At 45.1% G+C, this 15,039-nt stretch overlaps 1 protein-coding gene and 1 pseudogene across 1 annotated transcript in view; one reads left to right on the top strand and one right to left on the bottom strand.

Annotated features, from left to right (window-relative positions):
• Positions 1-15,039, bottom strand: part of LOC120945026 — a 258,633-nt pseudogene that overhangs the window by 106,969 nt on the left and 136,625 nt on the right.
• Positions 1-15,039, top strand: part of PLXND1 (plexin D1) — a gene marked incomplete at its 3' end in the record, with an annotated part of 162,776 nt that overhangs the window by 67,346 nt on the left and 80,391 nt on the right. The window contains 3 exon segments of the mRNA XM_040358856.1: positions 9,294-9,468; positions 10,275-10,383; positions 12,148-12,244. Coding sequence (XP_040214790.1) covers positions 9,294-9,468; positions 10,275-10,383; positions 12,148-12,244 — 381 coding nt within the window.

The raw sequence follows: 15,039 nt of genomic DNA, 5'->3' as shown, positions 1-15,039 counted from the left end.
GTCTGTAGATCTTTCTAGTGGAATGTTTTTAGGGTCTGTTGATCTTTCTAGTGGAATGTTTTTAGGGTCTGTAGATCTTTCTTGTGTAAAGTTTTTAGGGTCTGTAGATCTTTCTAGTGGAATGTTTTTAGGGTCTGTAGATCTTTCTTGTGTAAAGTTTTTAGGGTCTATAGATCTTTCTAGTGGAATGTTTTTAGGGTCTGTAGATCTTTCTAGTGGAATGTTTTTAGGGTCTGTAGATCTTTCTTGTGTAAAGTTTTTAGGGTCTGTAGATCTTTCTAGTGGAATGTTTTTAGGGTCTGTAGATCTTTCTTGTGTAAAGTTTTTAGGGTCTGTAGATCTTTCTTGTGTAAAGTTTTTAGGGTCTGTAGATCTTTCTAGTGGAATGTTTTTAGGGTCTGTAGATCTTTCTAGAGGAATTGTTTTTAGGGTCTGTAGATCTTTCTAGTGGAATGTTTTTAGGGTCTGTAGATCTTTCTTGTGTAAAGTTTTTAGGGTCTGTAGATCTTTCTAGTGGAATGTTTTTAGGGTCTGTAGATCTTTCTAGAGGAATTGTTTTTAGGGTCTGTAGATCTTTCTAGTGGAATGTTTTTAGGGTCTGTAGATCTCTCTAGTGGAATGTTTTTAGGATCTGTATATCTTTCTTGTGGAATGTTTTTAGGGTCTGTAGATCTCTCTAGTGGAAAGTTTTTAGGGTCTGTAGAAACTTCTTGTAGAACGTTTTTAGGGTCTGTAGAAACTTCTTGTGGAATTGTTTTTAGGGTCTGTAGATCTTCCTAGTAGAATGTTTTTGGGATCTTTGGATCATCCTAACAGAATGTTTTGAAATCTATAACTGTTCCTTTTGGAATGTTTCTTGTGGAAAGTTTTTAGGGTCTGTAGAAACTTCTTGTGGAAAGTTTTTAGGGTCTGTAGAAACTTCTTGTGGAAAGTTTTTAGGGTCTGTAGAAACTTCTTGTGGAAAGTTTTTAGGGTCTGTTGATCTTTCTAGTGGAATGTTTTTAGGGTCTGTAGATCTTTCTAGTAGAATGTTTTTAGGGTCTGTAGATCTTTCTAGTATAATGTTTTTAGGGTCTGTAGATCTTTCTAGTGGAATGTTTTTAGGGTCTGTAGATATTTCTAGTGGAATGTTTTTAGGGTCTGTAGATCTTTCTAGTGGAATTGTTTTTAGGGTCTGTAGATCTTTCTAGTGGAATGTTTTTAGGGTCTGTAGATCTTTCTAGTGGAATGTTTTTAGGGTCTGTAGATCTTCCTAGTAGAATGTTTTTAGGGTCTGTAGATCTTTCTAGTGGAATGTTTTTAGGGTCTGTAGATCTTTCTAGTGGAATGTTTTTAGGGTCTGTAGATCTTCCTAGTAGAATGTTTTTAGGGTCTGTAGATCTTCCTAGTAGAATGTTTTTGGGGACGTGACGTAGCACGAGTGAGGTGGGAGGTGTAGGACGGCTCTATGGCGGCAGGAGACACACGCCGCTCTGAGGCTCCGTCGGCACCGCTCGTGACCTCGCAGTTCACAGCGTGAGATCTGTGAGAAGCGAGCGGGTGCCGCAACCCCGCCACATCCCCGCCCGGGACCGGGCATACTTACCTGAAAACTGCCGGAGAACGAGCCCCTGATGGACACGCAGCGCCGGAGAAATTAAAGCTGCCGCGTTCTCAACACTGATGTCAGCAGCCTGAGCGGTGATATGCGGTGCAGGGCTTATCAGAAATCCAGCGGAGACACGTAGCCGGGCAGTGGATCAGGAGGAAAAGCAAAGGGTCTGGTGAGGCGCTCAGTAGAGCCGAGTCCGAGCGGGCCCCCCCCCCCCCCGTGACCCCCCCTCCCGTTTGTTATAACACTGTCCCCCGGAATGACCATACACCAGTACATCAGAAGGTGTCTTATTGTGTAAAAATTGGAGAAGAATTAGATGCTAATCTTCTACTGGGTTATATATCCGTGAGAACTGTATATGAAGGGAACACGAATACAAAATGCAAGTGAAATGTAAATGAACATACAATTGAATATATAACCCACACCAGGACATGATGATGTAATTGAAGAAATATCTGAGGAGTATGATATCTGGTTTATTTGAACTCACCACCTGCTGCAAAATCTCTACACTACCTGTTTTATTTAGGACATATTTAAGTGTATGGTCCCTGTCCTTATTGAATGGCTCTGGTTGGTCTGTGGAGTCAAACAGGAGGGAAATCTAGGGCAATATAAATTCTGATCTTCCCTCTCATGATCTACCTAATTGCCCTTTTATATAGTTGAATTAACGACAACCCCGATGGCCTGGGCATTGAGGCATTAGCGTTCTGAGGGGAAACTTAGGCCGGTGAAGGATGCCAAAAATACATTACTCTTTCTCTGGACTGTACCGGTAACGCACACGCGACCGTGAGAAGCTGGTAAAATTCTAGTTTTTGAAGATTGGGGGACAGGGAAAAGATCATTTAGACCTTCTCTGACTCAAAGGGTCCCCCCTGTCTCTGGAATAATGAGGAAGTTCAGGGCTGATGTAGCATAGGAGTTGGCTCTTTAAAAACACTGAAGGTATTTACCTTATAAGAAGAGAATCCGGTAGCCCAGGTAATTCTGCTTAAAGCAGTAAACGTCCTCTCCCCTGCTGATCAGCCCTTTATTTCTCTTTCTCAGTTCAGGGCTCTTGCTTTCCTGTGGCCATCTCTTTATTAAAATATCTACTTTTTCAGGACATGAGTAGTGGATAAGGGAAGATAGGAGCTCATATCAGGGAAGAGAGTCGTGGACCGTTACCTTTCCTTTTTCAAAAAAAAAAAATAAATAAAAAAAAAAAAAATCCATCATCAAACTGGGGAAGAGAATTCGACCCGCCAACAAAATGAATAGATCTACGAGGGGTGGCACTACAAAACCAACTAAGAATAACTCGGGGAATAGCTCCATACAGCAATATATGACGCAGGAAGGGAGCCTTAAAAGCCCAGGACTCGCAAAAAAAACTGAAAAGAAGAAGATCGATAAAAAAAAAGGTGTAGGAACAGGTAGTGAGGAGAGTTCTAGAGGTGAAACGACACTAGAAAGCGAGCAAGAGCAAAATAATGCAGAGGAGCTAGCCCAAGATACACAGCCCCCTACAAAGGCAGAGATGAACGCAATGCTGTTGAGGATGGAAAATGTCATGGAAAATATTATAAGGACAGAAATTAACAAAGTAAGAATAGACCTAGGAGGGCTTCGAGAAAGAGTGGAAGAGACGGAAAAGAGAATAGAGGAGCAGGATCAGGAAATAAAATCCTTGAAAAAGCAAGTAAAGGCCTTGACCGAAAACCAGAGATTGGTGGCATATAGGATTGAGGACCAGGAGAATCGCAACAGGCGACAGAACCTTAGAATCAGAGGGTTAGTAGAAGGAAAAGATGAAGACCTAAGAGACATCATGAACATAATTTTTAACCCCCTGCTAGAGAGACCAGTAGAATCCAAGCCCCTTAAGATTGAGAGAGTGCACCGTGTGGGGAACCCCCAACAAATAGAAAGATATGGCCCAAGGGATGTGGTCGTAAGGTTCAGGAACTACGTCGATAAAGCAGAAATATGGAGTAGGCTTAGGGGGAAACCCCCCCTGAGATATAGAGACACTGAGCTACAAATATTCTCCGATCTGGCGAAAGAAACACTGGCAAGGAGGAGATGCTTGAAACCCCTCTTAGAGCTTATGCGGGCACAAAATATTAAGTACCAATGGGGATTTCCGGCGTGCCTCATAGGTATAAAGGGGGGTAAAACAGCACGACTTAGGTACCCGGAGGAACTGAATGAATTTTGCTCTAAAATGGACTTAAAAATCCCTGATCTCCCTGACTGGGTGGATTAGCTGATCTCTGCTTAGTATGGAATTCTGGAATGCTGGACGGGGAGGTGGGGGGAGGGGGGGGGGAGGGGGTGGGGGGAGTCAAGGGGGAGCCCTGAACACCACCACGAAAGAGGAGCCAAGGATGAAGGCGAGGAGTCTTCTACCAGCGGCTCCCAGGCCAGTGGGCCGGGGTAGGGAAGGGAGGGAGGCGGGGCTGGGGAGTGAAGGGGGGGTGGGGGAAAAGTGGGAGGGCGGGGGGAAAAGGAGCGGGGGGAGGGAGGGAGGGAAACGGGAGGGGGACCATCCGTACGACTCCACAAGAATTATCTTCAAACTTATAATTAAAAAAAATAAAAAAAATAAAATAAATGACAGATATTAAGTTCCTATCATACAATGTAAAAGGATTAAACTCCTATACCAAGAGACATAAAATTCTTGGCGAATTAACGCAGTATAAAGTAGACATTGCCTACCTACAAGAGACCCACATTACCTTAGAGTCCAATATAAAGTTATACTCACTTGAATACCCTGTTTGGTACTATGGGGATACAGTCTCATCTAGATCCCGTGGGGTTGCCATTGGATTTTCAAGAGAAGTTAGATTCACATTGGTGGACAGAATGATCGACCCTGAGGGGAGATACTTGTTTTTGAAAATAAAACTAGGAGAGGAGGATTATACCCTGGCAAATGTGTACGCCCCCAATGTGAACTCGGTTAAATATATCAGTAAAATCCTCAGAAAATTAAAAGATTTTGAAGAGGGACATGTGGTGCTGATGGGGGACTTTAACTTCTGCATGTGCCCAAGCCTCGACAGTACGTCCCGTGTACAGGGGAATAGTGGTGAGCACCTTAAGCTATTGAAAAAACAAATGTCACAAAATCAAATGGTTGATGTCTGGCGAATTCGCAACCCCAAGACACGTGACTATACGTTTTTCTCCCCTGTACATGGGACGCACTCGAGGATCGACTACATCCTCGTGGACCACAGACTTTTGGAGAGGGTGGTAGAAGCAAGTTGTGAGATCACGACACTATCAGACCATGCTCCTGTAACCATGATAATAAACACATCCATACAAAAATCCTTCCCACCTGAATGGAGATTGGATGAAGGTCTGTTGGGGGACGAGGAGGTGGTCGAAAGAGTACAGAAAGAATTGGAATGGTATTTTCAGGAGAATGACAGGGAGGATATCTCAAGAGCAACTCTGTGGGACGCTCACAAAGCCTATATAAGAGGGATTTTTATTGCAGAAGGGGCAAAGAAAAAGAAAATAAGGACGAGTAAATTAAAAACATTAAAGGAGGAGATATATAAGCTGGAACAGGAACATAAAATACAGGGACAAAAGAGGGAAACACTCCGTAAGTTAACTATAATAAGAGATGAATATAAAGCCCTTGCTGGGCAAGAAACCAAGAACTTCATAGACAGGATAGAGAGAGAAAGATATGTCTGGGGGAATAAGCCTAGTAAAAATTTGGCCAGAATGGTAAGAAAAAAGAAAACCAGGAATTTTATTGAAAAAATTAGGAACGGGAACGGGGACTGGGTATATGTGACAAATCAAATAGCAGAATCTTTTAGATGCTATTATGAAAAACTATACGATGTTCAACAGAAGTTTAGGGACCCAGCCGAAAAAAGGGAAAAGATCAGGGAAGTATTACAGCAAACTAACCTACCGAAGATAGAAGAGTGCGAGATAGAAAGAATGGAGGAATGTATAACTGAGCAGGAAATAAGAGAGGTCTTAAAAAATACCCCTAAGGGGAAAAGCCCCGGACCAGACGGTTTCACGTCAGCCTACATACAAAGGTTTAGTACCATCTTAGTCCCTAGACTTTGCCAATATTTCAATGGCCTGGGGCTAGACTACGAGATGAGTAGAGAGGCATTAACAGCTACGATTACTGTCATTAAAAAAGAGGGAAAGGACAATACGATCTGCTCAGGGTTTCGACCAATCTCACTCCTGAATGCAGACACTAAACTGTATGCAAAAATTTTGGCCGAAAGAATGAAGGGGTTGATGTCAGATGTTGTCCACCCAGACCAGGTTGGCTTCATACCTGGGAGGGAGGGTAAGGACAATGGGGTTAGGGCTCTTCTTCTCCTGGAGCAGATTAAAGAAAAGGGGACCCCCGGTCTATTCCTGTCAGTAGACGCTGAGAAAGCGTTCGACAGGGTAGACTGGGGGTTCCTGATTCAAACATTAGAATTTATAGGAATAGGCCCAAGGATGATTAAGTGGATCAAAACTCTCTATTTTCATCCATGTGCTAGGATCAAGATCAACGGATCTCTTTCCGCACCCTTCGAGATGAGAAATGGAACTAGGCAGGGTTGCCCCCTGTCCCCCCTCCTCTATGTCCTCTCATTGGAACCCCTGCTGGCAATGGTCCGACAAAACCCAGAAATATATGGAGTAGAAGTAGGAGAAGACGAGCACAAATTGTCCGCCTTTGCAGACGATATTCTATTTTTTATAAGCAGCCCAAGAGTCACTTTCCCGAATTTAATAGCTACCTTAAAACAATATGGTGAAGTATCAAACTTTAAAATGAATACAGAAAAGACGGAGATCCTGAACATTAACATTCTTAAAGAGGAAGAACAATATCTGCGGAAGAAATATAACTTCACATGGCAAAGTGAGATAAAGTACCTGGGCATAAAACTGGCAAATAACTTTAAGAAAATATATAGAATAAACTTCATCCCCCTGCTTAATGAAATTAAAAGAGAAATTAAAAACATATATAATAAACCAATCTCTTGGTTCGGGAGGATAAATGTGGTAAAAATGGTCCTTATCCCAAAAATTCTGTATAAGTTTCAAATGGTTCCAATTTACCTGCCACCGTCATACATCAAAATAATTAACTCCCTCATAATGAACTATATCTGGAATAATAAAAAACACAGGGTGTCTGCTCAAACACTAAAACGGGCCAAAAAAAAGGGAGGCTTAGCGGTACCGGATATTAGATTGTATTATAATGCTTCGGTTCTCTCACGGGTTATAGAATGGGCTAAAGAGTCCCAGGATAAAAGATGGATACACATTGAATGCACATTAGCGAGGGCACAGCTAGGGAGATTAATTTGGAACCCACCACAATATAGATGTTTACACACGTCAACACACACAATTACACATAATGCGTGGAGGATTTGGGATAGATTACATAAACAATTAAAAACAGAATTCAACTCACCTTTAATAGAGTTAAAAGAAAATGAATATTTCTCACCAGGGACAAAAGAAGTTGGCGGAAATTGGATTACAAAGAGAACACAGTTAAAAGATATAACACTAGAGGGTAAAATTAGGACACTTCACGATATCAAATATAGGATTGGAATTGGGGCGCTTGACGAGTGGAGATACTTGCAGTTGGTGTCATTTGTCAAGCGCCTCCCACACCCTTTGCGGACACAAGAGGAGTATACTATTTTGGAACAATTATGTAGCACCGAAAGCTCAAAAGGAAATATATCTAAAATCTATAACTATCTGCAGAAAACAGAAGAGTTGGACACGCTAAAATACATCCAAAATTGGGAAAGAGATTTAGGTGTCCCAAGAGGGAAATCGTCCATAGGAAGAATCCTGAACATGACTCACACCTCGGCGGTGGATGTAAAAACCGCTGAGATGAACTTTAAATGTCTGACGAGGTGGTATGCCACCCCAGATAAAATGGCCAAATTTAGAGCGGAGGAGTCAGAGAAATGCTGGAGAGGCTGTGCGTCAAGAGGAACGATGGCGCACCTTTGGTGGGACTGCCTGAAAATCAAAGCCTATTGGAAAAAAATCTTGGCCCTGATAAAAGTAATAACAAAAAATGAAGTAGAAGATAACCCATGGGTAGTTCTCTTTCACGGGGGGGAGGTTCCAGAGAAGGAATATAAGGGTTCATTGATCCCTCATTTGCTCAATGCAGCGAAACGACTGATACCCCTAAAATGGAGAGATCTGGAAAGTCCGCAAATGTGGGAGTGGATCGACTCCGTTGAGGATACTTATAGGAGAGAGAAATTAAAATATGGTACTTATAAAAACAAGGCAGGGGAAAAGGATATGTGGGCACCCTGGTTGGAATTTAAAAAGTCCTGGAGTTTCGCAGAAAACCTGAGAGAGGAATAGGAATGTATTTGTAACTAAGGGAAGGAATTCATCAAGTGGAGTCGTGGGATGGTCCAGGGCGGGGGTAGGGTGGGGGGAGGAGGGGTGGTTTTCTGGTCGGGGGGGGGGGGGTGGGGGTGATGGGGTGCTGGGTATTTCTTTGTCACGCAGATAAAACCTTTTAAAAATTCCGTACTTACTATAAAAGAGTGAGTTCTAAACGGTGAAAAAAAAAAAAAAAAAAAAAAAAAAAAAAAAAAAAAAAGATGAAAATAAACAAATAAATAAAATAAAAATAACAAGTATAAAAATATGCAAAAGAAATGTACCACAAATGATGCTAAACCTGATGTAGAGACGGAATTATGAATAAAATCATGAGCAAGTCTCTCGCTGTGGTGAAGTCTGAAGTGGCAAATAAAAAAAAAAAAAAAAAAAAAAAAAAAAAAGAATGTTTTTGGGATCTATGGATCATCCTAACAGAATGTTTTGAAATCTATGGGCCAGATTCACGTAGAATCTTGGCGGCGTAACTTATCCTAGATAGGTTACACCGCCGCAATTTTTCATCGCAAGTGCCTGATTCACCAAGCACTTGCGATGAAAACTACGCCCGCGGCCTCCGGCGCAAGGCGGGCCAATTCAAATGGGCGTGTGCCATTTAAATTAGGCGCGCTCCCGCGCTAGACCTACTGCGCATGCTCCGTTTCCTAACTCCCGCCGTGCTTTGCGCGCCGTGACGTCATTTTTTTGAACGGCGACGCAGCGTACTTCCGTATTCCCGGACGGCTTACGCAAACGACGTTAAATTTTGAATTTCGACGTGGGAACGACGGCCATACTTTAGACAGCAATACACTTGCTGACTAAAGTTAAGGCACCAAAAAAAAAGTGTAACTTTGCGACGGGAAACTTGACTAGCGGCGACGTAGCGAACGCGAAAAACAGTCGTGGATCCGCCGTAACTCCTAATTTGCATACCCGACGCTGGTTTACGACGCAAACTCCCCCCAGCGGCGGCCGCGGTACTGCATCCTAAGATCCAACGGTGTAAAACAATTACACCTGTCGGATCTTATGGATATCTATGCGTAACTGGTTCTATGAATCAGTCGCATAGATAGAAACAGAGATACGACGGCGTATCAGGAGAAACGCCGTCGTATCTCATTTGTGAATCTGGCCCTATAACTGTTCCTTTTGGAATGTTTTGAGATCTTTAGATCTTTCTAGTGGGATGTTTTTGGAATGTATAGATCTTCCTGTTGGATTCTTTTTTTTACCTATAATGGTTTTCCTTCCTTCTCATCTCTAGACAATCCTTCTCCAAATCACTGGAAACCTCCCCAGTCTTCAGTTGATGAACTCTTCCTGTGACTATGGGAACGGCATTCACTTGCCGGCCAGGATTGTGGATGACGCTGAAGAACAGTGGGCTCACTGCGCCTTCCTTCCACGGAAAAACTTCCCGGAATTCCCCGCCAACCAAGGTACGGGAAGACTCTCTCGCTCAGTCGCGGTGCCATCTTGACGTCGGTAACATACTAATTATTTGTACCTTTTATCGGCTCCTCCGTTTGTAATTGGCGGCAGATATTTGAACAGTAGTCCTGTAAGGAATCGCTCCCGGGGGGTGGGAAAAGGTCGAAGGGTTGTCACGGTTAACGTCCAAATTGCCGTGAAATTGCAATGATAATTTGGCCCATTACGGCTGTAATTCTACACGGTGTTTCCTAATGGATTTCTGTGCGTGACCTCTAATTGTACGCTTGAGGGATAATCGCAACCACAACCAGTAAAATCAATCGATGAACCTGACAGTGATCTGAGGAGTCCGTGTCCTGGAGAAGTTCCATTACTGGCCTTCCGAAAATGGGATTTTACCACCAGATTTCCAGTCTCCAGTACCTGGAACAAGCATGCAGTCAGTGAAGTCATAACAGAATCAGGACTCCTTATTTTTTATCCCTGTTTCTGGTCAGCCCCATTGGAAGTACTAGAAATATCAGATCTACATGACAGCCAGGGAACTGACAAGTGACATCATGGTGACCGGTCTAAGAAAATTTCCTGTTGCAAAGAAATAAAAAAAAATTAGTGTTCATTTTTGTTTCCAAAGCAAAATCGATTTGCAACATTGTTCATCTTTGTATTATTAAATTGCATAGTGTTACCTTTATTACTTTTTATTAAAACCCTTTCGGCTGGTTGCATTATTGAGTTGATGTTTTGCTTCCTCGGCAGAGTTTCCCAACACCCTACTGATGAAATTTGTCTCATTTTATATCTCCGGCAGATCACGTAAACGTCACTCTGGGCGTCACCGTTGGAGGGATCCATATTGCCGAAAGCAATTTCATTATATATGACTGTGAGAGGACCGTCGACATCCATCCGAAAACATCGTAAGACCATCGCAAACTCCTTCTAAGGCTTCCGACACTTTAGAATAGTCAATGAATATCTCAACAAAAGCCACATTCATGAACATGATGCATGTTGGCAGGGCCGTCTTCATAGCATCATGGGCCCCTGGGCAAAGTAATGGCACTCGGACCCCTCTACACCCCAGATATCCCCCCAGCACTCTGATCCCTCTACACCCCAGATATCCCCTCAGCACTCTGACCCCTCTACACCCCAGATATCCCTCCAGCACTCTGATCCCTCTACACCCCAGATATCCCGCCAGCACTCTGACCCCTCTCCACCCCAGATATCCCCCAGCACTCTGACCCCTCTACACCCCAGATATCCCCCAGCACTCTGACCCCTCTACACCCCAGATATCCCCCCAGCACTCTGACCCCTCTACACCCCAGATATCCCCCCAGCACTCTGACCCCTCTACACCCCAGATATCCCCCCAGCACTCTGACCCCTCTACACCCCAGATATCCCCCCAGCACTCTGACCCCTCTACACCCCAGATATCCCCCCAGCACTCTGACCCCTCTACACCCCAGATATCCCCCCAGCACTCTGACCCCTCTACACCCCAGATATCCCCCCAGCACTCTGATCCCTCTACACCCCAGATATCCCCCCAGCACTCTGACCCCTCCACACCCCAGATATCCCCCCAGCACTCTGACCCCTCTACACCCCAGATATCCCCCCAGCACTCTGACCCCTCTACACCCCAGATATCCCCCCAATTCTCTGACCCCTCTACACCCCAGATATCCTCCCAGAACTCTGACCCCTCTACACCCCAGATATCCCCCCAGCACTCTGACCCCTCTACACCCTAGATATCCCCCCAGCACTCTGACCCCTCTACACCCCAGATATCCCCCAGCACTCTGACCCCTCTACACCCCAGATATCCCCCCAATTCTCTGACCCCTCTACACCCCAGATATCCTCCCAGAACTCTGACCCCTCTACACCCCAGATATCCCCCCAGCACTCTGACCCCTCTACACCCTAGATATCCCCCCAGCACTCTGACCCCTCTACACCCCAGATATCCCCCCAGCACTCTGACCCCTCTACACCCCAGATATCCCCCCAGCACTCTGACCCCTCTACATCCTAGATATTCCCCTCTGCACCCTAGATCAGGGGTCTCAAACAGGCGGCCCACCAGCTGTTGCGAAACTACAAGTCCCACCATGCCTGTGCCTGTAGGAGTCATGCTTGTAACTGTCAGCCTTGCAATGCTTCATGGGACTTGTAGTTTTGCAACAGCTGGAGGGACACCAGTTTGAGATCCCCTGCTCTAGATATTTCCCCAGCACTGTAACCATATGCCATAAGATATCCTTTGTATTGTGACCCCACTACATCCCTCATACCCCCTACACTGTGGCCTTTCTACATCTCTGATATCTCCAGCACTATAGCCACCCTTCTAGAATGTAGGACATGGGTCTTCAAACTATGGCCCTCCAGTTGTTCAGGAACTACAATTCCCATCATGCCTAGTCATGTCTGTGAATGTCAGAGTTTTTTAATGCCACATGGGACGTGTAGTTCCGCAACAGCTGGAGGGCCGTAGTTTGAGGATGCCTGATCTAGGACTTCAGAAAAGGACCAATTATTGCAAACGCTTGTTTCTGTAGGGCTGTTTTAAGGCAATGTAATGACCAACAAGGCTGATTTCTTTTTTATTTGGAATGGACTCTTGATGTGTGATATGAATTCACATCGTCTTTTCGTTGCAGGTGCACCAGCTGTGTGACATCGGTGTGGCCCTGTAAATGGTGTGTGAGCCAACACAAGTGTTCCTCCAATAGTTCCCGGTGTGACTCTACTGTTGAGGTAAGAAATATGAATATTAATGCTTGCAGCGGGAGATACGTTACACCTTTAGAACCTAACAGTCTAGATGTTTGTTTTCGGTGCAAAAGTATTGGGACACCTGCCTTTACACGCACATGAACTTTAATGGCCTCCCAGTCTTGGTCCGTAGGGTTCAGTATTGAGTTGGCCCATCCTTTGCAGCTATAACAGCTTTAACTCTTCCGGGAAGGCCGTCCACAAGGTTTAGGAGTGTGTCTATCAGTGGCCGTTCGTCCATAGAGGGCGCTGGAGCGCCGCCCCCTCTGGCTCTCGTCCGCCACTGAGTCTAATAACATACATTCATGCATTCCCCCCCCCCCGGTGGCCATGTCATTGGATTTGATTGACAGCACCGTGAGCCAATGACTGCGCTGCTATCAATCTATCCAATGAAGAGCTAAGAACCCGTGGAGAGAGCGACGGCGGGATTGCGCCCAGGCCCGGATTTCCCACAAGGCCACTGAGGCCAGGCCTTGGGGCGGCAGGGCTCCAAGGGGCGGCAGTGGCATGGAGTCCCCCGACGCCCGGAACATACAGTTAAGGGCGGTAAGTTATGGGGAATCCGCTCGCTCGTTAACAAGTGATTGCGGCGATGTTGCCGAAATACTTGTAAAATATGTGCTCCCGTCCGTCCTCCCCCCCACCCCACATACCTCTCTCTGCTGGCTCTGTCTTCGGGACTCCGTCCTCCCCCCCGGCCACCGAGTCTGTCTCCTGTCCCTGCTGCCGATGTACACAGAGAGAGGGGAGAGCTGTGCTCTTCCCATCTCAGCTGTGACAGGAGTTCTAGCACAGTGCTAGGACTCCTGTTTTGGAGGTGACAGGGTCCATAAAGAGAACATGTCACCTCCAATTGCTATCGCACAGGAAAAAGTTTTTCTCCTTTGTGATAGCAAAAAAGTTAAGTGAAAAAAATTTGATAACAAATAATAAGAAATAATAATTAAATTAATAAAATAAAAAAGGAAAGAATAAGAAAAATAATAAGAAAATGATACAAAAATTTAAAAAAAGTAAGCGACAAGCTACAAATAAATAAAAATAAAAAAAGTGATAGAAAAGTAAAAAAAACAAACAAAACATATTTGAACTAACTGTGCCGCATATTCTCCGTTGATTTGGGGGGGGGGGTCCGGTTGGCAGGGAGGGGGTGCATTGTGGAACCTGGCCTTGGGGTGTCAGGGAGAGCAAATCCGTCCCTGATCGCGCCCACAAAAATTCGGGGCTTAGGTAAGTAAAATGGGGGGGGGGGGGGGGGGGGGGGGGCGGGCGTTCTGGAGGTGCCGGTGACTTGTCCTTAATGTTACCCTATGGGGGAAGTTCCTTCACTGACTGCGCAGGCGCAAACTTCCCGACGGAAATCTCCGACCCTCACCCGGCATCCAGGCTCATTCTTTAACATCCCCGTGGATTGGAGGATGTTAAAAAAAGAGGCAGGAGGCCGAGCGAGCCGTCCGAGCGCAGCGAGGACGTGAGGCCGACTGGCCACTTACCTCAAAATCCACGTCGCCCTGGATGCCGGCCGCCGTTCGGGGATTTCCGTCAGCAAGTTTGCACCTGCGCAGTGCTTGAAGGAACTTTACCGATAGCTGGAACCATCTCAGCGCAGCAGTTCGCGCATGCGCTGGAACTTCCATGATACCTGGAACCAGCACGGCAGATCACCGGACACTACCAGGTGTTTTTTCACCTTAATAGGTGCATTAAGGTGAAAAAACACGAAAGTTTACAACCCCTTTAACACTTATCTTCCCCCATTTCTGACTCCTAACACTCAACCTAACCTCAACCCCTAAAGTAAAACTAAAAGCAAAACTTTTTTTTTTTTTTTTTGCAATACATGGCATTTTTAGTTTTTGGGTTTGGATACACTTTTTGAATTCTGTCATCCTCGTCTTCCGTAACAGCTGAGCAACGGTCGGCCCTCCTATTCCTATCGTGACAGGTTGCCTTTAATAAGAGACACTCCTCAGTACACAGAGATGATAATATATTGCTTATTATCCCCCGGCCTTCGTGTTGGGAAGGTGATTGCACGCACGCGGCCTAATAAAGGCACTACCTGGACCGCGAGGGCTCCGCCGTAATCCCATTAAACAGCCCCTGTACCGGCCTTGAAATTGAATCTGGATTTACCGTGCACTCTACACAGCCCTTAATTAGAGGAGATGTCCAGAAAACTCATTATGTAATTATCTGTTGCATTAGACCCGCCAGCTGAGAAATGTCCTGTTTTTTTTTCCTCTCGGCCCGTTGACATGCGAATGGGCTGTGCGTGTACAAATGACAGGAAGCGGCCATATATATTCGCCGATACATCCCGCCACCTCTGACTGATGTGTTCTTTCCTTCCCATCCACAGATGGCTTAGGACATGAAGATCATCATTTTTATTATACAGGGTGGTCTGACAGAGAATCATACATAGAGAGCTGACAGGGGGGGAAATTCCTTTATTATTTAAAGGGTAACCCACTTTTCTGAAAAAAATACAGAAAAAAATTAAATACAAAAAATATACACTCTATACGCTGCCCTACCTACTGCCGACCTCTGTACACTGCCCGACATCCTACTGACCTCTGTACACTGCCCTACATCCTACTGACCTCTGTACACTGCCCTACATCCTACTGACCTCTGTACACTGCCCTACATCCTACTGACCTCTGTACACTGCCCTACATCCTACTGACCTCTGTATACTGCCCTACATCCTACTGACCTCTATACACTGCCCTACATCCTACTGACCTCAATACACTGCCCTACAT

This window comes from Rana temporaria, chromosome 7 (assembly GCF_905171775.1).
Source record: "Rana temporaria chromosome 7, aRanTem1.1, whole genome shotgun sequence".
NCBI lineage: Eukaryota > Metazoa > Chordata > Amphibia > Anura > Ranidae > Rana > Rana temporaria.
The sequence above is the reverse complement of the archived record's forward strand: the minus strand, read 5'-3'. Positions and strand labels throughout refer to the sequence as shown.